The 25,304-nt window shown below is 43.7% G+C and overlaps 1 protein-coding gene across 2 annotated transcripts in view; it reads left to right on the top strand.

Annotated features, from left to right (window-relative positions):
• HID1 (HID1 domain containing) overlaps positions 1-25,304 on the top strand; it is a 61,662-nt gene that overhangs the window by 18,984 nt on the left and 17,374 nt on the right. For both annotated transcript variants that reach the window (XR_008315594.1, XM_053292868.1), the window contains exons 4-6: positions 9,501-9,614; positions 16,153-16,259; positions 16,983-17,099. Coding sequence is in view for 1 of the 2 variants with exons in the window: in XM_053292868.1 (XP_053148843.1) it covers positions 9,501-9,614; positions 16,153-16,259; positions 16,983-17,099 (338 nt within the window). In the remaining variant the exon portion in view is untranslated. The remainder of the gene's footprint in view (positions 1-9,500; positions 9,615-16,152; positions 16,260-16,982; positions 17,100-25,304) is intronic.

A 25,304-nucleotide genomic window follows, 5' to 3' on the forward strand; every position in this document is an offset into this window, starting at 1 on the left:
ACAACACAGTCTGAAAACCATCCAATATAACAAGACCAGATGGTGCATTGGCAACATCCAGTTCCACTGCTGCAAAAATCTTAGCTTCCAAGTCAGAATGGATACGAGCAATTTTATCTGCAAAATGTAATGCAAGTTGGTCACAGCAGGCTGCTGAGGGTTCTGTTTGATGGTCTTTGAAGTCCTCACCTAGGAGGGCCTGAACCACTCGAAAAAGCTCCGCTGGACAACACTGAGCTGATGCGATGGTGACAGAAAAGTAGGATTTCTTCACTGCCATCACTGCCATAGAGTAGGCCCTAATATGGGCTTTAGCCTGTGTTTGCTCACATTCATTCTGAGTTTTCCGCCAATGATGCTCAAGCCATCTGCTTCGTTGTCCGCAACTCACCTATAGACCACGGAGTCACTTGGGTTCGGTGGGTCGGAGAGGATGCCTTGGCTCCTATTGTATGTTCACTTATTGTATTGCCAGGAAGCAGATCTGACCTTTTGAATAAGGATCAGGTGGTAACTGGCTAAAGGACAGGAATAATAGAGGGGTAGGTATAAATTGATAGTTCTCTAAATGGAAGAAGCGGTTTGAAAATAAAACTGCTAATATTATAATGCCCTTATACAAAACTATGGTGTGACTACACTTGGAATACTGCGTACAGTTCTGGTCAGCATACCTTAAGAAGGCATACTAGTGTAGATCTGGAAAAGGTCCAGAAGAGGGCAACCAAGATGATCAGGGTGTAGAGCACCTTCTTTATGAGGCAAGACTACAACAGCTGAGGCTTTTTAGTTTAGAAAAAAAGACGATTGAGGGGAGACATGATAGAGGACTATAAAATCATGCATGGTGTGGGGGAAGTTGATAGAAAAATTTCTCTCTCTCCAATAACACTAGAGGCAGGGGTCATTCCATGAAACATATTGCCAAGAAATTTAGGACGAACAGACGGAAGTAGGGATGTGCACGGAACCGGTGGTTCTGCTGGTTTGCCGCTGGGGGAGTGTCTCCTTTAAAGGGCGGCGGAGGGTGCACACTGCGTTTCCCCCGCTGGAGCTCCGGTTTTTTTCAAAATCCATGGGGTGGCAGCATACTTCCCTGCTGCCCCTTCCCCAGCTGTTGCCCGGAAAGTGGTGGAAGTATGGGCTGTGTGCGCCGCGCATGTTGCGTGCGTGATGTGCGGCGGCAAGTGCACGTGCAGCTCATACTTCCACCGATTTCCGGGAGTTCCGTGTGCCCTCCCCCTCCCTTAAAGGGAGACACACACCCCGGCGTCGAACTGCACCTCTGCGATTCCGTGCACACCACTAGAAGGAAGTACTTTTTCACACAATGCATAATCATCTTGTGGAATTCTCTGCCACAAGATGTGACAGCCATTCCCCCTGGATGGCTTTAAGAGGGGTTTGGATAAATTCATGGCGGAGAGGTCTATTAATTACTACTAGTCTGAGGGCTATAGGCCACCTCCAGCCTTGGAGGCAGGATGCCTCTGAATACCAGTTGCAGGGGAGTAACAGCAGGAGAGAGGGCATGCCCTCAACTCCTGCCTGTAGGCTTCCCTGTGGCACCTAGTGGGCCACTGTGTGAAAAAGGATGCTGGACTAGAAGGGCCTTGGGCCTGATCTAGCAGGACTGTTCTTATGTTCTTTTCAAGTCTTGATTCAACATATCTACTAACTCGGCAAAGAGGCACCTTTTAATGTGGTGATCCTCTTTATTTAGCAGGGGGAGAGTAACTGGCCATATCCACCCCCAGCACAGTACCTCCAGTGACTGTTGCTGGTGTCTATCTTATGTTTCTTTTAGTTTGTGAGCCCTTTGGGGACAGGGATCCATCTTATTTATTTGTTATTTCTCTGTGTAAACTGCCCTGAGCTATTTTTGGAAGGGCGGTATAGAAATTGAATTATTATTATTATTTCTTGTTTACACAGTCAGACAGGTGTTATTGACTGGTTTGTTTTATCCAGACATCGAGTCCTTCCCAAGGACCTGGGATGGCTGAATTTTATTGTCAGTTGTTATAGATATCGTCACAGAATATAGGCTGTTCCCAGTAAAGCTGCTTTTTGTAATTGGCTGATGGTGATTTCTGTGGCCCCTATGGTGTTGAGGTGCTCTTCAAGGTCTTTTGGAACTGCACCCAGGGCGCCAATGACCATTGGGATTATTTTGGTCTTTTTCTGCCACAGCCTTTCAATTTGTAGATCTTTGTATTTGGTGATTTTTTTCTATTTCTTTTTCTTCTATTCTGCTATCCCCTGGTATTGCTATGTTGATTATTTTGACTTGTTTTTCTTTCTTCTCGACTACAGTTATATCTGGTGTATTGTGTGGCAGATGTTTTTCTGTTTGTAGTTGGAAGACCCATAATATTTTTACATCTTCATTTTCTACCACTTTTTCAATTTTAGGGTCCCACCAATTCTTGGCTACAGGTAGCTTGTATTTTTTGCAGATGTTCCAGTGTATCATCCCTGCTACTTTGTCATGCCTTTGTTTGTAGTCAGTCTGTGCGATCTTTTTACAACAGCTGATGAGGTGGTCCACTGTTTCATCTGCTTCTTTACAAAGGCCGGCACTTGCTGTTTGTTGTTGACTTTTCTACTTTTGCTCTTATTGCATTTGTTCTTAGTGCCTGTTCTTGTGCAGCCAGTATTAAACCCTCTGTTTCTTTCTTCAAGTTGCCATTCTTAAGCCTATTATTATTATTATTATTATTATTATTAATTAACATGATTTTAAAAAAAAATTCCATTGCACTCTCAGAACAATCCATTCAGATGTAAATTGACTGTACCAGGATTGTCTCTCCTGGTGCAAAGGTGTGCTTTTTTTGGTGATGGTATCTTTCTTGCCCCTCTACCTCAAGTAGTTTAAAGCTTCTTTCTTGCCAGTTTCACTCTGTAGTGCCTTGTCAGTTTATTTAAAGAACAAAACTATGTCAGTGTTCCAGAACAGTACCTGTGCGTACACGTGGCCCTTTGAACAAAACACACACACACACACACACACACACACACACACACACAGCTCCTTGGAGGAACACCTGTAGCAATTGCTGCAACAATCCAAATGGAGTGTGTGCAAAGCCCTTTCAAAAAGGTAAAAAATCCTGCCAATTGGCTATTTAGTGTTGAAGGGACTGAATCAAGTTTCTTCCTCCCAAACAGCTGATTGTTAGAATCTCAGGCTTTTTTTCTTCAAGGATCTGTGTGTGGCCCCAGCTGTTGGATTACCTAGATAATAAGTAAGGAGGAAAGGAATAGAGTAAGGGGAGAAAATGTATGTGAAGTGCTTTAGGTGTTTGAAATGTGTCCTCTGCACAGAAATGATCAGGGATAGTGCTAGTATTTTCCCCCACCCCACCCCCTTTTCTCCCTATTGAGTGGATGCATACTGCTTGTGAATCAGTTTGGCACACTTTCTCCTAATAGTGTGTTTTTGTTTTTAACATCACTGTGACATTCTCCAAACCTTCCAGTTCCTGTCAAATAATTCAAACTTGACAAAGCAGAGCAACTTCTGTGGCCCAAATGTTAAGCATTTGCCCATCTTTCCCATCTTTCATATGTTCTGTAATTTACTTAATCTCATTTGGGCTTTCCTTGTACTATCAGCCAATCTCTGGTCAGAGATGACAGAGGAGAGAACATTTTTAATAAGGTTAGACAAAAATGGTCAAACTGGAATTACCCAAATTTGTACCAAATTTGTTTTATTCACTTGAAAATTGCTACTGATAGGTAGGTCCAGCTTAAGTGTCACCAACATGGTGGATCTTTCTGGCAACCCAATCTGCCTCGGTGCAGTTCACCGTCGGATGGACATAGGCGGAACTTGGTGGGGCAGGCAGGGCACGTGCCCTAGGCACCACTGAGGAGGGGGTGCCACACCAGTTCCTGCCACCCACTGCCCACCTGCTCAGCCCCAGGGCCCCTCAGCCACTTGCCTCCAGCTCCGGCCTAGGATCGGCAACGAGGCCTAAGATGAGAGCTGCCTGCAAACTGCAGAGCTTTCTCTCCCCGCCTCTCAGCTGATCGGCGGGTGGGCGGGGCTTCCAGAGAGGCCTCCGGGTATGCCTCCTTGAAGCCTGAACTCAGCAGGCCAAGCAAGCCAGGAAGGAGGAGGCAGGCAGAGTTCTGCAGCAGACCCTCTGCCCAGACCAGCCAGCACAGCTTTTGCCAGGTAGGCTGTGAATTCCTTTTTCTGGTTGCACCCCCCCCCCCATATATAGGGATCTGCTTGCCATAGGGTTTTGATATGGCGGTGGGGGTGAGACTGAGAAGTCTCTGAATATTTAATTTAAAACAGACTGAAAAATTTGCTGGCTTTAAAAACAAAAACTATCTAAAAAGGCCTATAAATGGCTTGTTTCATGGCAGAAAATTACAAAAACTTCTGGAACAAGTATATTTTATTTATTTATTTATTTATTTTCATTCATTCATTCATTCATTCATTCATTCATAAATGCACTTATGTTCAAGTTGTTTTGCAACCCAGAAGGTCTGAGTGACAACTGTGAAGCATGTGTTGTATTTTTATTTTATTTTATTTTATTTTATTTTATTTTATTTTATTTTTTCTTGTGTGTGAGCTGCTCTCCAATAACTTGCAGGGACTTCAGGGTAAATCTGGCCAACATGTGAATGCAGCAACTCCATTCCAGAGGAGATGTGTGTTAAAGGGCTTTAAAAGCCTCGTGTGAAAAACTTCCCAGAATCAAACTTTACTGAATTTGTTCAGAATTCTGAAAAAACAAACATAGCCTCACCCTGCATGGTTGAAAGTCTCCTTTGCTAATCTGCAGCGAGGGGGCCATTTTAATAATTAGTGTTGCTACACTGTGTTCTAGGCATTAAAAGTAGCACAAATATATAGTACTCAATGTATAACACTATATACTGTGAAGTGTGTGTGTGTGTATTCAGTGAAATGTATTTCCAGGCAGCATACTTATTTTGAAATATCAGACTTAAATCCTTGGGGGCCTGGGGTGTGTGGAGGCCCTGGACTTTGAGGGGCGGGGGGCCCATTTTAAAATCTCATCTTGGCCCATTCCAACCTTGCTATGCCCCTGGCGGTCACTACACATGGGTTTCTGCACAACACCTGCACAGAAGAAACTTCCATGTAGAAAATGTGTCTCTTGTAAATTGACTGTGAATTTTCCATCCATGACTGGGATATTTGAGAGTTAGAGAATAATAAAAGAACAGCACACTGCTTGTGACAGGAAGGGGCAAATTACAATGATTTCTTAGTCTGGCAGGGGCTGGTTTTGGCCCTGGCAGAACTTGGCTGTCTGCTCCTGTTGCAAATGCCTCTGTCTAGTGTGGCAAACTAATGTATCCTCCTCCCTCTTGGTGTCAAAGTAAGCACTAGTGTGGTGAATGCACATATACCCCATCATGAGCCAACAGTCATCATAAGACAAAGGCTGGCAGGAATCATTCACTGGTTTATAGACACCCCCCCACCACCACCACCACCTTCTTCTTCCCCTGTTTTGCTAGTGGCTATTTGGGCAGGTGATCCTCTAGGACAAAGTCATGTTTTTTTAAAAAAAGAATGAGATGAGACAGAGAAAATGACACTTGGAATCCTCGCATAACTCCTGACTGTTGTTCTAAGTCTTTTACAGAGATGGCTCATGTTTTCAGGTTTTGATCAACAACCATGTCTAAATGGTACAGTGTTCCTTTTAACAGGGATTTCCAGATATTGTTGACTACAAGTCCCATTATTCTTGTTTGGACAGGGGCACAATTTCAGTGCTTGCCCTAGGCACTATTTTCCCTAGTTATGCCTCTGCATATGGATGAACTGTCAATTAGTCTAAAAGGATACTGATAAAATATTAAGTGATTAAACATGGCAATGGATGAAATATTGGGGATAAGTATGAAAATAGTTTTTGTGACAAAACAACATGTTAAATAATTTGAGGAACATGATTTTAAATGTGTTGGGCTCAATTCTTTTAGGAGCTTCTTCTGGGCAGCCCCACTGAAATGAATCGGAGTTGAAAGAGCACAACTGTGCTCTTTCATTTCTGTTCTTCATCCATTCATTTCAGTTCATGTCAATGGTTTTTCATACATGCATTTCGATGGAGACTGAGAAGGGGAAACTCCTGGGGGGATCATAACTAGTGCTTAAATAAAGAGCTGTACATTGAATATTGCCGATCTGTTTAAGCATTCTCATTGTTGATGTGTGATTGGTGAAGTAGCTGATTGATGTCTACAATTAACTAATGCTTTCGGTCTTTAAGACTCTTTTAAGAAACTGTTTCTCTTTCTCTGATTTCAAAGCTGAGTGGAAATGTCTGCAGCCTGACTGCTTTCACCCCTCATGTCTGTTTTTGTACTTTGAATGCTTTTATTGGTTGCCCTAATATGGGACTAGAAAACGTCAGCCTGCTTGCCACGAACGAAGGGCTCTGTGTGGTATACAGGCTGATTTGGGCCTGGCTGTCACAGATAAGCTCTTGTCACTCTTCTGGGGGCAGGTGGGAGGGTCTGAGGTCCAGGATGAGCTTTGAGTGGCAGTAATGTAGCCCTGCAAAAGGGACTCATGGTTCCCTTGGAAACAGCTGCAGACATGTGACTGAAGCATTGGCATTGAGATATAAGAACAGAGGCTTGATTTGAATGTCTGGAACACTCTAATTGCAGGATGATGCTTGCTCTGCCCCAGCAGAAAGAGAGCATCTCCTTACGGAGTAGCCTCTGCTTCTACAACACACTTCTCACAGACCGCCCAACACTATTTGAACTGCGTGCTTTGTTTAAATTCTGCAGATACAAGTACCACTGATGCTACAGGAGTCCTTTGGTTAAGCCATTTGGCAGGTAGTCTTGGGCCCATTTTACAGTTATTCTTTTGATAAATCAGTGGTTATTTGTCCACTTGGATTCTGCCTGGAATAGTGCAGGGATTTTATTTGTGAGAATGTAGCTCAGGTGCTATATTTTGTACATGTCAAAACATGATGCATCTCCCAGATAATGCATTCATTCCTAGTCTTTGTAATGGATGTGGATTATTAGTTGCAGGAGTGTCACTGTTGCTTTGTTTGCATAGCTGTGGTAGCACATAGCTCTGGCATTCTGGATCAGACTAAATGCCAATCTAGTTCAGTATTTTGTTTTCAGTAGTGACCAGCCAAATATTCCTAGGGAATTCACAAGGGGGACATGAGGGAAATCCCCTGTTGGTAGTAAACAACATAGCATAGTGGGGGCATATGCTTTCTTAAGACTGAGATTCCATTTTCAGTTCTTATGGCTAATAGACATAGTCATGTTCTGTCAATTGCTCTGTTACTCATATCCCACCATTTTGTGACACTTTTAAAAAATGTATTGTAAGGACCATTTAGATGGTAGATATACCACCTCAACCTCCTGCAATCCTGGCTCCTTTTAAAAAGAAAAATAATACATTTTACAAGCTTGAGTGTTCAAGAGCCTTACCCTTCAGGATCGCTTGGATGTGTTCTTGCAGTATCTTAGATCCACAGTGATAGTGTGCGCTTCTGAATTCCACTTCCCCAACACAGTTCTATATTTTCTTCTGAATTCTGTAGTATATAGGATGTACACGAGACACTTGTGAACCCATGTGGTGGAGTACACGTCTTTTGGAATTCTGAAAACCAAAGAAAGAAAGAAAAAGAAGATTGGCAGACAGCAGCAAGGTTTTTCCTCTGCCTAAAAGAGCATCCCTTTTGGGTTTTGGAAGTTTATATCCCTGTATGTAAGCTTCAGTCTCAGACTGGCCAAAGGCCTACCAGGTGGACTTGAGTAAAATATTAATGTTTAGCCTTTCTTTGCCAGCCACAAAATTGAGGGGCGGGGGGTGGGAGGGAAAGTGTGCCTTACCTTACAGAGAGGATAATTTATGTTTTTATATATATGATAGAGAATTTATATCACAATAATGCATTTGTCAGGATATATGATAGGGAAACCATGTAATTTGGTGTGACTCATAGCAACCGGATATGCTCTAATACTGAACTAAACACATGGCTTTAAGTAGCCCATTAGTACTTATTGTAACTGCCTTTGGGGGGGTTGTCTTCACTATTTTTTAGTACACTATTAATTGTGTACACCACCTAGAGATACACATATCAGGTGTGTTATAAATATGATAAACGTTTTCTGTTCCCCCTGGTTTTGGCTGCTTCCAGTTTTTTTGTTCTCTTTTCACTGTTGCTGGATGAAACATATTCCAGTGTGTAGCAATATGCCTTTTAGGGAAGGAGTGACTTACAGGAGAGGTAAGCAAGCTCTCCTTCTTTGAATAATAATGATAATAATGATAATAATAATAATAATTATTATTATTATTATTATTATTAAATGTACTCCTAATCTATCCTCATGGTGACTTTTCTCTGAGTTAATGAAATCCATCATTTCACATGAAAAGAGAATTAACTTGTAGAACAAGAAGTTCTAGTAAGAACTTATCTGTGTACTTTCCTTTCATTATAAAAGGAGTCTCAAACGTTCATGCACCCACCATCTTGAATTGGGGTGGGTGACAACATCAGAGATTACGCCACTGAGGTGTGTCTGTGTGTCCCTAAAACTGTACCAAATTTCATTCAACTTGGTCCAGGCATTTTGAAGTTGACAGGGGGACATATGGATGGAAAGCTAGGTGATCTTATAAGCTTACTTTCCTTAAGGAAAGTAGGCAAAAAACATTAGAGCAACTAAACCAAAATCTGTTATCATGAAAACAAGACTACAGCTTGATTCGGTTTCTGAGTATGATTTCGCTTCTCATTAATCCATAATGTCATTGCCCACTTTCTCCTCTCTCGTCATGAGTTGCATCAATGTTGAATCTTGATTTTTTAAAATTTTGTTTGCTTGCCTCTAAACCTGGCCTGCTCAACATAGGCCCCCCCAGCTGTTTTTGGACTGCAACTCCCATAACCCCCAGCCACAGTGGCCATTAGCCAGGGATTATGGGGGTTGTAGGCCAGCATCTGCAGGAGGGCCAAAGTTGAGCAGGCCTGCAAGCAATTTGATTTCTCTTTGCTATTATTATTATTATTATTATTAATTCAATTTCTATACCGCCCTTCCAAAAATGGCTCAGGGCAGTTTACATAGAGAAATAATAAATAAATAAGACGGAACTCTGTCCCCAAAGGGCTCACAATCTAAAAGAAACATAAGATAGACACCAGCAACAGTCACTGGAAGTACTGTGCTGGGGGTAGACAGGGCCAGTTACTCTCCCCCTGCTAAATAAAGAGAATCACCATGGTAAAAGGTACCTCTTTGCCAAGTTAGCAGGGTGTTGTCTCTTGTGTCTTGTCCCCGGCCATTTCTTTCATCCAGCTTCACTGAAATTCTGCCCCCTGTAAAAACAAATAAAAGGCCCCATTTCACTTCGTTGAAATGTTGCTCTGCAGTGACTATGTGGTTCAGACCCAGAACCCTGTAATTTTGTTTATGATTTGCAGGTTGATGAAGATGATGAAAATGCTCGGCCTCTTGCTGAATCATTGCTTCTGGCCATTGCAGATTTGCTCTTCTGTCCAGAATTCACTGTCCACAGCCATCGAAAAAATAATGTGGTAAGTTGTCTGATCTATGGTTAGGTTTTATTCAGATCAGTTCAGTTTGTAATAAAGCCCTGCTCAGTCTGCACGTTAATATACTTCTTTATGTTGCACCCACGGGCCCCAATAAAGACAAGACATGTATAGTTAGATGAACAAGGGCCACTTTATTAATTTAGGTAACATACTTCCTGCAGCGAGGGATGACAATTCAGAGTGTGATTATCTCAACTAAGGGCCAGCTGCAACGCCCAACCCCAGGCTACAGACTAGGTGTTAATTCCTCCTGGAATGAATCCGGACCTGTGTAACAGCCACAGGCTGAAACCCCGCTGAGGGGAGGGGAGGCAGCCTCACCCACCCAGGACGCAAAACTCTTGAGTGCTGAGTGACAGCCTGCCCCCGAATAGGGGCGGATATCAGCCCAAGGGCTGCAAAACCTGCAAAGGCTGTTCCTCGGCTTGCCTATTCGCCTGAAACGGTCCTCCAGTTAAACACCGATTCATACACTTAAACTAAACCGCACTCATCAGCAAGTGACCAATCGAGAAGTGACAACCCTGAATCAACTTCAGTGAGAAGTAGGCAAAAAAAGGCCACACCACGGCCAATCACGTGTGACCCCCCAAATTCCTACTTGGCCCCAACATGGCGACCCGACTTCCCTCACTGAAATGTGTGGGAGGGAGGGCTGCTCAGTCTAGGAAAACTGAGAACGAGTGCTGGAGCCAGCTTCTTAAAATTCTGCTCCAGCTTCCTTGTTGGCTGATCTGTATCACATGACAAGTTCTTAATATGGTGGCCTCCGTGCTTGCCTTAAGGGGATGAAAGGACAACCCCACTCCCCGTTATTGCATGAAGCGGTGGGGAGCAGCATAGTCTAGAGCATGGATTCTCAATTTTGGGTCCCCAGATGTTATTGGACTTGAACTCCCATAATCCCTAGCCCCAGTGGCTTATGGTTGGGGTTTATGGGAGTTGGAGTCCAGTAACATCTGGGGACCCAACATTGAGAATCCCTGGTCTAATGACATTTGGCTGTCTAGATTAAGTTGGAGTTTCCAGTAAGGATGATGGTGGTTGTCTTGGGCTGCATCTCCCTATCAAAGATAGTCAGCTGGGAATACAAAATTCTGGCACTTGTGGCTCAGCTGCCACTTTGTTCTTGCAACAGTGTCACAGGGAACTTTGTAGCACTAATATCTACCTTGGAAAAATATGCTCAGTTTAGGGTTGCCAATTGGCCACACCTACCCCTTGATCTAACCTGTACCTTTGCCTTTTACTAAAGTTTGATATGGTGAAGCTTTTCATGGCATGGAATTAATTAGTATTACTGGCCAATGCCAACAGGTCAAACTGCTGTTAAAGGACAGCTACAGGGCCAGTTCAAACACTGACAGCCCTAAGAGTGCTGGAGTGGCATAACTAATTTGCACATTTAGGTCATGAAATTGGAACAATTGTCATTCCTTTTGCGTATGGCATGGTGGGCATATTGCATTTAACATTAATCCAGTTAGTCTGGTATCTCTAAGCCTTGACAAATCTTTCCACAATTCATAAAAATAAAGTTGGCCTAGAAATTGAGACTATTCAAAATACCATGGCTTTGAGTTACCTTCTGGTTTTTGACTGCAGTCATTTTTCACAGACTTACCTTTGTATTTACAAGGACTAGAAACTTAAAATTCAGCTAATGGCTACCAACTTGGTGGAAGAATCCTACTCCACGTTAGTGTAGACCATTAGCACGGAGCTGAAAATGCGGAGTGGAAACTTTGCTGGTCACAGTGTATCATTGCAAGGGCCAAGCAAGTGTCATTCCACCACCATTCTACACGTCCAGCATCAGGGACCTACACTGGATTGAAAGCAATGTTGGTGTAGGTTTTCCTCCTTGTACTACCCTGTTGTACCTGCCAGAGGCACAATGTACCTCTCTGCTCCTGCTCCCTCTTCATGCTGCTTTGAAGTTGCAGAGCAGTAAAAGGTGAAAGATACAACCTTAAGAATTCAGATTGTTCTGTTAAATGAGACCGCTTCTTTATCCATGGCCGCTTTTGTGAAGGCCAAATTGGAGTTGGCTGGTACAGGCTGTCCAGGGATTGCTGCTGGCAGGGTGGTCTTGTACTATTGAGTGAACTTCAGCTGGGATGGGGACATGCCCTTGTTGCTGTTTCTCAGACCCATCAGCCATTGTGCTAATAAATGTGTACTCTCCCGTTGTCTTTTGGCAAGCAGAGGCTGTACTCGTCTTTTTTCATTCGTTGTCATTCTGATCTAGTTGAGGCAAACTTAGCTCCGTAACAGACTAACAGTGTCCGTTTGTGAGGCATTTAAACACCTGCCATTGGAAACAACTCATGAAGGGTCTGTAAACGCCAATGCTACCTTCTCAGTCGTCTTGTCATGTGAAATACACCATGAAGCACAGATCCTGCCTTACACTCTGCCTCCCCACCCCCCACCCCATACACAGAAGCTCTTCTCATGATCTGTGAGAAGAGCTCCTGTTGGGTCTGCGGGGAGGGTGGGCTTAGCCCGCTCTCCCCGCAGACGATCAAAGATCAGCCCTGGAGCAGTTGCCCACAGGACTGCCAGCTCCATCACGGAGCTGGCGGGGGCTGCAGGGATTGGGGGCTGCATGGATGCCCTGCGTGAGTCATCCTGGAGAGACTCTCGAGCCTGGGAGGCTGGCTGTAGCTTCCCAGTCAGGGGTCTACTCGTGTGTTGCCGTGCGCCACGGTGATACACGAGCAAAACAATGAGGTTAAATGAGCGCTCGCTCCGTAAACCTCATTTAAGGGGAGGCGGAATTTGGCGGGGTAGCCGCCTTGGGAGGGTGGTTCCCACGATCAATGGGAAGCGGGCTAAGCTCCCTTAGCCCGCTTCCCAGTGATGGGAATAGCCTCATAGAGTTACTCCTGCTAACAGGGCAAGGAGACACTTTTTTTTAAAGTGTTGTCTGTCTTATATTTAGCAGGGGGAGAGCAACTGTCTCTATTCAATCCAGCATAGCATCCCTCCCACTGGCTGTTGCTGGTGTTTCTCTTGTTACATTTATTTTAATAGCTGCCTTGGGGGAGGAAGAGTTTCCCCATTCATCTTGCTATGCAAGCTGCATAGAATTTTTTTTTTTGTTGAAAAGCAATATTTTTTCCAAATAGTTTCAAAATGTACCCACCACATAAAATTATCAGCCTTCAGTCTACTATGGCAAGCTGTAATTACATAAATTTAAAATATATATTGTAGATCCTACCTAAGATAGCCTACAGTTGTTAGTGTTTAATCATCTCAAAATATTGTAATATTTAATGAAAAACATTAATCCCTGGTGAAAAGTGCAAATGTCCTATGCTGTGTTCCACAGGCTTTTTATTACAATTTTTGAGAAACTAACTTCAAGGTGGTTGTTTTTTGTGGAACACATATGACCCTTTTCCTCCTAGGAGCATTTCCAGATAGCAGTTTCTTCTAAAATAAACACAAATTGCAATGAGATTTTTCGGAGGATCTAGATCAGGGATTCTCAGCATTGGGTCCCCAGATCTTATTGGACCTCAACTCCCATAATCCCTAGCCCCAGTGGCCTTTAGTTGGGGATTATGGGAGTTGAAGTCCAATAACATCTGGGGACCCAACATTGAGAATCCCTGATCTAGAAGATGACGCTATGCTGTTTCTTAATTCCAACTGCTGTTCATTTGCTGACACTCAGTGGGAATATCCATTGAAAACCAGTCCCTTTTTAATAGCACTTTAAAGTAGTATTTAAAAGCAGTAGGTTTTCAATGGATTTTTCACAGGTTATCTGCAAATGACCAGCAGATCAAGCTTAAGAAATAGTGCAACATCCTTTGACATCATCTGGATCCCCAGGGAAATTTCTCCTTGCAATTTGTGTTCATATTAGAATAAACTGCTGTCTGGAAATGCCCTAGGGCCCTTTAGCACTGCTGGGACATTGCTCTTCTGCTTTCAGTGCAATTGAAGCTATAATTCCACTTGGCACTTAATCGACACTCTCTTCGCCATAGCAATCTTGCACCACTATACACACATGGGCTATATGTGGACCTGAATTGGGGCACAGCTGCTCAAAGACCAGCAAGGAATAGCAGTTGTGTTGGGGATGGGAAATGAGGAACAGTGTAGAATTTAGACTCCTTTAGGTAAGAGCGTTACCTTTTAGATGCAGCCATAGTGGCAAAGGCATGAAAACAGCAAGGAAGGACACAAAGGAAATACTTGCCCTGACCTTTCGTAATTGCAAGGATAGGGACTGAAGAGCAACGTGTGATTTATCCACACTTTGTTGGAGTATAAATTAAAGAGATATATTTATAAACTTAAGCTCTCTTCAGTGTGTAGAACAGTTGTCACTACGGTAACTCAAGGGATATGGAGCCTTTTAGCTGTGACTCAGAAAGTTGTTGAATGCTTGTTAAATTGTCATGCTAGGACACTAGCACAAACAAACCCTAACCATCTATCTATTTTGGCAAACACCTTTTTCAGTTCTGCAGGTCTTGGGCTTATGTTTGAGAGCGATGTTGAAAGATTGATCCTGACTTTGTTTGGTCTCGAAGAACTTTGCAATACCAGATGTAGCTGTTTGCACAAGCAAGCCTTAAGTTGTAGAAATCGGGGAAATGTTGATTGCAGGGGAAACTCACAACTGTTCCAGTTGAATGGTGTTTAAAAGCTGCCCCCCCCACCTCTCCAGCAGGAGGTGCCCTGCAGAATGGTGTCTGAGTAGGCAGGAGAACGCCATCTGCTTGAACTGCTGTCCTGCCTCAGTGCTGCAGTGTGTGAGATTGGCTGTATTATATAATGGAAGTCCAGAGACCATTCGGCAAAGGTTGTGGTGCGAACCTGTGTGTGTGCCAGGAAAAGGACAGCACAGACAATTAATGTATTGAAAGAAATTGTTTTAATGATGCCAGGCGGACTTGATTTGAACAAATTAATCTAGGGCTTCTTGCCCCCTGACTGCCCCTGGAAAGCAAACCTACTGCTTTCAATGCCCATTTGTCTCCTAGTAATTTGCTTGTGGCGCAGAAAGAGAGGCTGCTGCTGCCGCCGCCGCCAAGGATCTGGGACAGTTGTGGGGCCAGAACAGAGGCCTGCAGGAGCCTACATTAATGAAGTGAAAGGCAAAGAAAAGCTGCTTCAGTGATAACGGCTTGCATTGTGGGATGGGTGGGTGGGGGGTCTTCATCTGAGTAAATAGTTGCTGAAAACATACATGGGATAAAGTCACCAGGAGGAATACAGAGGAACTAGTGTTTGAATGTGCCCTTTTTTGTATAGAGGGGCAACCCAGGGGCAGATGGTACCCCCAGTATTCTATCAGTGCCTTCCTTTTTTTGTAGCATCAGCTTTTGCTGCTAAAGATTTTGGGTCTGTAGATTTATTCCAGAGAATATTCCAGAATGCACATCACATTCTGCTCGGGGCTCACAAAGGGTTAAACTAGACAAGGCACTAAACATGTCGGTCTCCTGTGATTCCCCCACCCCACACCTTTTAAAAGAAGGGTCTGATCCAGCTTGGGATCATGATGCAGATGCAGCGAGACTTGAACCCTTTGCCCTGTGCTCTTTCCCCCACCCCAGATTGCTCTCCCAAGTGGCTCTTTGTTCTCAAAGGTGCCATTGCAGCAAATAGCACCTTTTGAGGGGGAACACACAATTTCATCAATGCATGATGTAGTCATCTAAATGGAAGAGTAGTTGGAGAGCTGGTGTAGAGTAGTGACTAAGACTGAGCTGCTGATCAGGACTTCCTTGGTTTGAATGCCGCCTCTGCATGAACTCACTGGGTGGTCTTAGGCTAGCCACTTCTTCTTGGCCTCAGATGCAATATGGGGATAATATTAACCTTACAGGGTTGGTGTAAGGATTCCATCAATACATGTGAAGTGCTTTGAATGCTCAAAAAGTGCTATACAAATGCTAAATATTATTATTAGAGACAGTCACACACTTTCACAACACTGTCTCTCTAATTTTAGGGAATATATACAAGCATGTCATTAGTGGTTGCTAAAAAAAAAAAAAGTGGGGAGAAAGAAACATTCAGCAAGGATATCTTTACGGCTGTGGCAGCTGAGCAAACAGTTGCTGATTATCCAAAGATGGATAACGTTAAGCCCCCATCACTGTTCCCTCTAACGGGGATTCTCAGATGTTGTTCACTACAACTCCCAGCATCCCCTGCTGCAGTGGCTGGGGATTCTGGGAGTTGTAGTCAACCACATCTGAGAATCCCTGTTAGAGGGAACACTGGCCCCCATTTACCTTGCTGTAGGCACCTCTCTCTCTCTCTCTGTGTGTGTTCTGCTTGAACCCCTCAGATCTTCTTGTGCCGTATCTACCAGAGATCCTTAGCACAAGTGAGCCTTTTCGTAGATCTTTATGATGATCACACAAGCAGCAGAAAGGTTTAGCCATAGCCTCTACTGGCACAATACCAAGTGTTCCTTTTCCTGTAGTGTATGGGTTAGTGTGAGCATTGATCTTTCCTTTCCTGTGTTCCTGTCTAGGATACGGCGGAAGATATTCATGCCATCGATAGCTGTGAATACATCTGGGAGGCTGGCGTTGGGTTTGCTCATTCCCCACCACCCAACTATAACCATGACTTAAACAGGTGAGAAGAAGATCGGAAGACTCTAGAACAAGCTAAAGAGAGAGGCATGGGTGATACAGACCATGAAGGTGATGTACAGGAAAGTAAGGGTCCTGGTAAGCCCTTGCTGGGGGCACGGAGTGAGGAGAGAATCCAGACATTCAGGTTCTTATTCTGACAAAAGCTGGGAATTATTAGATTTCAACTTTTTAATTGCAGGGAGCGGGAAGCCTTTGTGTGCCTGGTCAAGCCCATGCTCTGGATGGTGCTTGACACAATATGCAAAACAATAACAGTTTGAACCTACTGGGGCACCTGTGATGTATGAAACTACATAAGGTGCCAGTATTAATAAAAGGCCACAAGTGATGAGCCCGAATGGGCTTGGGCAGCCATGGGCAGGGCAGCGAGCGATTCCCTTTAAAAAGCAGGTAAATAGGTCCTTACCTGCTCCTGCGCCACCCCACCTCTTTTCTGGGTGCGGTGCTTTCTCTACAAAAGGCTGCATTCGGTTGCAACACTGATATCCACATGGCCGCTGTGCACAGACTGCAGAAGGGAACCACTCCCTTCTCCGCCCCGCTGAACTGGTTTCGCTGCAGGTGCCCAAGCTGGTTCAGCGCCTCCATAAGGAGGTGCTGAACTGGTGCATGTGCATCCCTAACGGAGGGTTGGTGTGTCGTTCCAAATGGATCCAACAGTCCAATTGGATCAACAGTAAACAGCTTTACTGTTTGTTTTCAGAACAGAGCTATTAAAGCTCCTACTGACCTGTTTCTCTGAGGTCATGTACCTGCCCCCCTCCTCAGACAGCAGCAACACTAATCCCTGGGTCCAGTTCTTCTGTTCAACTGAGAACAGGTGAGAGATTCCTTGTGATGGATGCTTTGGAGCCTTGCTGGTTTAGATTAGACATTAAGCTCTTTAAAAGGCTTGCATAGATAAGGCATTTCTGTGTTCTATTCTCTTTTCTAGCTCCTTTCAAAATGTGCTGTTAATGTATTTGTCATTACAAGCCGACCCCGCACAGAGCATCTGTGTGCTCTTTGGGGCCGGCTACCTCTCCCCCCTCCAGTCTCTGGCAGGGCCGAGTGCCGCCGCCGCCGCCAGCGGGGCCGCCAAGAGCCGCCTCCACAGCCTGTCGGGCCTGCCAACCCCCACCCCAGTATCGGGGCCCGCCATGCTGCCGCCTCCTCGCCCCTCGGCCTGTCCTCCTCCTTGCCTCGCCCCACCCGTTGCTGCCAGGCCGGGCCTGCCAGCGGCCATGGCTCGCAGCGGCTAATTCTCCTCCTTCTGGATGCGCCAGCCAATCAGGCGCCTCCGCAGCCCAGCCAATCAGCTGGGCTTCCGGGACACATTTTTCCTGGGCACACCTAGGAGAAATATATATTTAGATTCCTCTACTTCTGGTCACTTAAGACGACCAGTTTCCTAACTTAATCTAAAACTCACACAATTTATCCCAATGGTGGGTATGTTTTGTGTCCCATCCAGGAAGTTTAAGTTCATTGCATTTTGGTTTATGCTGCATCAGACCTTCTGGTTTCCATTTGTAACTTCATTTATGAAAGTGAGTTGTGGTGTGTGTGTGTGTGTGTGTGTGTGTGTGTGTGTGTGTGTGTGTGTGTGTTAAGGACTGAACTACACATTATAGTAAACATAGTCTGGCCCTGTGAGTGAGTATTAAATGATACATAGCAGATGGACTGGGGGAATCAGAATTGGGATTCCCCCAGCCCAGGGGAGGGGAGTCTAACCCTTTCTTGTGGTCATAACACACATTCCTCCTCTCAAATCTGATATTTGCCTTGGGAGGAAAGCTGCCATTCCTGCCAATGGCAATTTCCCTCTTGAGACAAATACAGACATAGCTCTTGTGAGGGCAGGCAATCTCTTTGTCCTGCCTGCAGGAAGGCATTAAACACCTCTGCCCTCATGCTGTGTTCCTGATCAGAACCCCCCCTACACAGCTGCTATTTACGACTTTTAAAAAGGCCCTAAGGCCAAACTATTTGCTGTGTGTGTTTACTATGGGACTTGTAATCTCTGGTTCCTGGTGAATGCTGCCCTCTTGTGTCAGTCTTTTGGACCCTTCCACTTGTCAGCACGACTCAAGCAGTTGCATCAGGCTAGATAACTGGGTTTATCCCACTGCTGCTAGATTTGTTTTCCAATTGTCTTTTGGTTGGTGTAATGAAAGATTCATTACTGAAAGCTTTTCTTGTACATATTTCGGCCAAGCAAAATGTTCAGATCAGCCTTGCCTCTGAATCTTGGTACTCTTCTATTTTTATAGCCCCACGTTATGTGAGTGGTGTATCTCATAGAATAAGAAATATATTTTGCTGTCCCAACGGGCTTACAATCTAAAGCTGATACTGTATAAAGAATTCACCGGAGGAAGTGGAGGCCGGGATAACTCTGCTGTAATTTCATTTCAATACACTTAACTAAGTCTTGGTTGAAACAGAACAAGGAGACTAGGGAGTCAGGACAAAGGCTTCATGGGGAAGGGAAGTGTCGGAACTTAAATAAGTACCTTCTCAAATATTTAAAACTGGACTTTGTGTTTCACACCAAGGTCTTTTTTTTGTTGCTCCTTTTAAAAAACGAGGGCAGACATATACTGCGGTGTTGGGAAGAAGGGGTGCACAGCCCTCAAACAAATATTGCAAAGGATACATATTTGTTCTCTGAGGAATGGGTAGTCTAGTTGGTGTTCTCCCCTCACCCCTTAAAAAAATTAGAGCAATATGAGCACTTCAGAGTTTGGTTGGGTACAATGCAGTGGTGGGTGGGAGGCTCTCAATTGCTAAAGCAGTAGGGGTGTGCAATTCGGATTTTCTGTGTTTCAATTTGTAACCGAATCGAAACAGCCCTGATTAAATCTGGATCCGAATCTGACCCATCCGAAGCACCCCAAATTCGATTCGGATCCGAATTGTGGCTGATCCAAATCGAACCGATCCAAATCGAACCTCTTAATTTCCCCAGATTCCCAGCTTTCATTAAAAAAAAAGAAGAAGCTAAGCTCTAGCCCTTATAGAAGTGGAGTTATGGAGCAAAATGTGTGGTCACTATTTTTCAAGTGTTCGGATTCTTTGGTGTATAATAACTTTCACTCAATGAATCCTTATGAGGATTCATTACACACCTTCATTTCTTCTATTCATTTTGACTGTCTTTTAGACAGTGCCAGTTGTCAACTGCCATGTGCCAACTACACCCCACTCCCACCCGCAAGGCAGTGAGGTACTACTCAGTTTAAGTTAAGTGCCTAATGGGTGGAGGCTACCACCCAAATTGCAGAGGGATTGGACAATGGACTGATTTTTGGTGAATTGTTGAAGATTTCGTGTCTTTGAGGCAGATTTGGGGCATAAAGTGGGATCTGGGGTGGAAGAGTGTGGTGAGGTGCTAGTGCCTAATGGGTGGAGGCTACCACCCAAATTATCTTGTTTACACAGTCAGACAGGTGTTATTGACTGGTTTGTTTTATCCAGACATTGAGTCCTTCCCAAGTACCTGGGATGGCTGAATTTTATTGTCAGTTGTTATAGATATCGTCGCAGAATATAGGCTGTTCCCAATAAAGCTGCTTTTTGTAATTGGCTGATGGTGATTTCTGTGACCCCTATGGTGTTGAGGTACTCTTCAAGGTCTTTTGGAATTGCACCCAGGGTGCCAATGACCACTGGGATTATTTTGGTCTTTTTCTGCCACAGCCTTTCAATTTCAATTTGTAGATCTTTGTATTATGTGATTTTTTCTATTTCTTTTTCTTCTATTCTGCTATCCTCTGGTATTGCTATGTTGATTATTTTCACTTGTTTTTCTTTCTTCTCGACTACAGTTATATCTGGTGTATTGTGTGGCAGATGTTTGTCTGTTTGTAGTCGGAAGTCCCATAATATTTTTACATCTTCATTTTTGGCCACTTTTTCAATTTTATGGTCCCACCAATTTTTGGCTACAGGGAGCTTGTATTTTTTGCAGATGTTCCAGTATATCATCCCTGCTACTTTGTCATGTCTTTGTTTGTAGTCAGTCTGTGCGATCTTTTTACAACAGCTGATTAGGTGGTCCACGGTTTCATCTGCTTCTTTACAAAGGCGGCACTTGCTGTTTGTGGTTAATTTTTCGACTTTTGCTCTTATTGCATTTGTTCTTAGTGCCTGTTCTTGTGCAGGCAGTATTAAACCCTCTGTTTCTTTCTTCAAGTTGCCATTCTTAAGCCATTGCCAGGTCTTGGTGATGTCTGAATTTCCACTTATATTGTGCAAATATTGACCATGCAGTGGCTTATTCTTCCATTTTCCTCTTGGTTCTTGACTTGTTCTTTCTTGTAGGCCTACTTTAATTCATTGGTGTTGACTAGTTTCTCGTTCTTGACCATTTGAAGTGCATCTTCTTCACTGTCCTTGATATATTCTTCAAGGCCTCTTTTCTCCTCCTCTGCTGTTTGATGGACTTGCAGCATTCCTCTTCCACCTGAGCTGCGAGGGAGGTATAGCCTATCGACATCACTGCGGGGGTGCAGAGCATGATTGATGGTCATGATTTTCCTGGTCTTACGATCTAGCGTCTCTACCTCTGCCTGGGTCCAGTCTATTATTCTAGCAGTGTATCTGATAACAGGTATAGCCCCAGTGTTTATGGCTTGTATGGTGTTCCCGCCACTGAGTTTGGACTTGAGGATTTTTCTAACTCTCCTGATGTATTCACTTCCCATTTTTCTTTTAACTTCAGTGTGTGCGATGTTATCAGCCTGGAGAATGCCCATGTATTTGTAAGGTTCTTTCTCTTCCAGGTTCTTGATCTTGCTTCCATTGGGCAGTTCTTTTCCTTTTGTTTTTGTTATTTTCCCTCTGTTCATTATTAATGCAGCACACTTGTCTAGTCCAAACTCCATTGCTATATCGCTACTGAATATACGGACAGTGTGTAGCAGTGATTCGATTTCTGACTGGGACTTTCCATACAACTTCAGATCGTCCATGTACAGCAGATGGTTGATTTGAATTGATGTTTTAGATGTTTGGTATCCGAGGCCTGTTTTGTTTAGTATTTGTGAAAGTGGGGTCATGGCGATTACAAACAATAGAGGGGATAGTGAGTCCCCTTGGAAAATGCCTCTTCTAATGCTAACCTGTCCAAGTGTCTCGCCATTGATTGTTAACTGTGTACTCCACATGCTCATGGCTTTTTAAATAAATATCTGAATGTTTTTGCTGACACCAGTTGTTTCTAAACATTTTAGTATCCATGTGTGAGGCAATGAGTTGAAGGCTTTCTTGTAGTCAATCCATGCAACACTTAGATTGGTTTTTCTTCTCTTGCAGTTTTCTAAAATCATTTTGTCAATCAGCAGCTGGTCTTTGGTGCCTCCGGTGTTTGGGCAATTTCCTTTCTGTTCAACTGGAAGCTGTTTGTTAGTTAATAAGTGTTGCATGACTTCATCTGCTATTATTCCAGTTAATAATTTGAACATGGTTGGCAGGCAGGTTATCGGTCTATAATTACTTGGAACTGCACCTTTTGCTGGGTCTTTCATGATGAGATGAGTTTTCCCAGTTGTTAGCCATTATTCAATATCACCTCCTTGCAAAATGTGATTGAACAGTTTTGATAGTTGTTTATGAAGGCTTGTTAGGTGTTTAAGCCAAAAGCCATGCAGTTCATCGTCACCTGGCGCAGTCCAATTTTTAATTTTCTTTTCTCTTTCACTTATTAATTCTGGTGTTATTATTAGATCTTGCATTTGTTGGTTACATTTTTTGACCTCTTTCATCCAGTCTGCTTTTTTATTATAATCTATTGGATTGTCCCATAATTTCCCCCAGAATTGCACTGTTTCTTCTTTATTTGGTGTTTCTATGTTTCTTGCAGTCTCTCCTTCTATGCTTTGGTAGAAACGTCTCTGATTCGACTGGAATTGGAGATTCTGCCTGTGTTGTGTAGTTCTGGCTTCGTATCTGCTAATCTTCTTTGACACTGCTTTTATTTGCTGCTTTATTATTTCTAGGACTTCTCTAATTTTCCTTGAATCTAGGTGGTATTTTTGGATCAGATACTGTTTGGTGTTTTCATTCTTCAGCTTCTTGTCTTTCATATCTTTCAATTTACTAGCATCTGATCTAAGCCTGGAGATTTTATTTTCTAATCTAATCTTCCTTTTAGGTGATGTACTACTTTCTTTTTTTACAGGTCCATTGATCTTATATCCGAGCTCTTGTGTTATTGTTGCTGCACTGTACATTAGTTGGTTTGTTTCTTGCAAATTCTTGGTTGTTATTTCTGCAAGTGCAGCATTGACATCTTTTAATACCTGAGCAAGTTGCTTTTTAGCAACTGTTTTTAGAGCTGGAAGTCGAACCCTGGTGGTTGTTTGGTTCATGTGCTCAGTTATTTTTTGCTTTAGTTCTTGTTGCTTTTCCTCCTTGGAGGAAGAGCGGGATATAAATGTAAAAATAAATAAATAAAATAAATAAATGGCATTTGGGTTTTTGAGGTGAAGGCAAAGGGGAGGTTGCCGGTTTTGATTTTGAAACAGTTCAGCAACAGTGGTATCCTCTATTTCCAACACCTCCTCCACCTGCGCCTGAGCAACTGCTTCAGTTGGTGGTAATTCTTCTTCCATATCTTGAGCCTGTGTTGCTCTTTGCAGTTCTTCCAGCTCAACTCCTGTGAATACTTTATTTCTTATTATGAATCTTCTCTGGTCTGCTAGCCTTTGTTCTGTAATTTCTGTATCTGGATGCTTCTCTTTCCAAATTTGGTACATTCTTTTTAAATAACCTCTTCTAGTTGGACTAGACTTGTAATAGCAGATCATTATTTCCTTGTTGGCATTTTTCGTATATTTTTTTCGGTTAAGCGACGTTTCTTCCAGTAACCTTGCAGTCTCCAGCCCTGGTTGCTCAACTGAAGATCCTGAGTCCTGTTGCCCACTTGCCACCAGATGTCCAGGGACTATAGCATCTGGCGTGGTCCTTGTTGACCCGGGTGATGACCGATCCGGTATAGATTTATTAAAGTTACGTTTCACCATATTGTTGATGGGAGAGGCACTCTTTGTCTGGCTCCTCTGGTGAGACCTGTCCAGTATGGTTGGACCTCTGGCATAGCTCTCACCTTCCTCAGAGCACGCAAGCCCCACAACCACGCCAAGGTAGTGCCTCACTGGGGGTATTATTATTATTATTATTATTATTATTATTATTATTATTAATATCCTGCTCTTCCTCCAAGGAGCCCAAAGCGGTGTACTACATACTTGAGTTTCTCTTTCACAACAACCCTGTAAAGTAGGCTAGGCTGAGAGAGAAGTGACTGGCCCAGAGTCACCCAGCTAGTTTCATGGCTGAATGGGAATTTGAGCTCGGGTTTCCCCGGTCCTAGTCCAGCACTCTAACCACTACACCACGCTGGCTCCCTAATTGCAGAGGGATTGGGCAAAGGGCTAGTTTTTGGTGAATAGTTGAAGGTTTAGTGTCTTTGAGGCAGATTTGGGACATAAAGTGGGATCTGGGGTGGAAGAGTATGGTGAGGTTGTAGTGCCTAATGGGTGGAGGCTACCACCCAAATTGCAGAGGGATTGGGCAAAGGGCTAGTTTTTGGTAAATAGTTGAAGTTTACTCATCTTTAAGGTTTTTCCCCTATAAGGTATAATGGAGGTTTCAGCAGCCCCATAAGTGCACTTGGAGGGCGCTGGGGTGGCCCAGAGTGAGTGGTGATGTAGTGCACATAGGGTGCCAGCCACTCCCATGGGGTTGCTAACCCATGGGGTACAGGGTTCTGTTGTTTCTGAGGTGGTCTGGTTATAACATTGTTGATGGGTTAGACTGTTGACTTGTTTTTTGTTTAATTATTTATATTTTAATTGTATCCCCCCCCTTGTTGTGCTGGTCATAGACCGTAATAAACTTTGATTGATTTATTGAGGTGGTCTGGGTGTAGATTGTATGGTAGCAAATGAGAGTGGATTCATGGTTTGTATTGAAATTCTCATTTGCTACCAGAGAATCTACACTCAGAACACCTCAGAAACAACAGAACCCTGAACCCCATGGGCTAGAAACCCATGGAGGTGGCTGGCACCCTCTGTTCACTACACCACCACTCACCCTGGGCCACCCCAGCACCCCCCAAGTATGGGGCTGCTGAAACCTACATGATTTCCTATGGAAAACTTCAACAATTCACCAAAAACCAGCCCTTTGCCCAATCCCTCTGCAATTTGGGTGGTAGCCTCCACCCATTAGGCACTTAACTTAAACTGAGTAGTACCTCACTGCCTTGCGGGTGGGAGTGGGGTGTAGTTGGCACATGGCAGTTGACAATTGGCACTGTCTAAAAGACAGTCAAAATGAATAGAAGAAATGAAGGTGTGTAATGAATCCTCATAAGGATTCATTGAGTGAAAGTTATTATACACCAAAGAATCCGAACACTTGAAAAATAGTGACCACACATTTTGCTCCATAACTCCACTTCTATAAGGGCTAGAGCTTAGCTTTTTTTAAAAATGAAAGCTGGGAATCTGGGGAAATTAATAGGACAGATCCAAAACCCGAATCGGTTCGATTTGGATCAGCCGCGATTCGGATCCGAATCAAATTTGGGCTGATTCGGATGGGTCAGATTCGGATCCAAATTTAATCAGGGCTGTTTCGATTCGGTTACAAATTGAAACACAGAAAATCCGAATTGCACACCCCTACTGCTTTAGCAATTGAGAGCCTCCCACCCACCACTGCATTGTACCCAACCAAACTCTGAAGTGCTCATATTGCTCTAATTTTTTTAAGGGGTGGGGGGAGAACACCAACTAGACAGCCGCGATTCGATTTGTACCCGAATCTAGCCAATGGACCACAGGGGTGATTCGTTTTGTCTCCGAATCACCCGAATCAGCTAGATTCCGAATCGATTCTTTCAGAATCCGAATCGATTCACACATCCCTATAAAGCAGTAAAATAAATGCACTCTTGTGTTGCTAAAGTTGCACAGCATGAATTTGTGCTTTTTATTGATAACGATTTTTGGGAAGGGATCTGATCAGT

This window comes from Hemicordylus capensis, chromosome 2, assembly GCF_027244095.1.
Source record: "Hemicordylus capensis ecotype Gifberg chromosome 2, rHemCap1.1.pri, whole genome shotgun sequence".
Taxonomy (NCBI): domain Eukaryota; kingdom Metazoa; phylum Chordata; class Lepidosauria; order Squamata; family Cordylidae; genus Hemicordylus; species Hemicordylus capensis.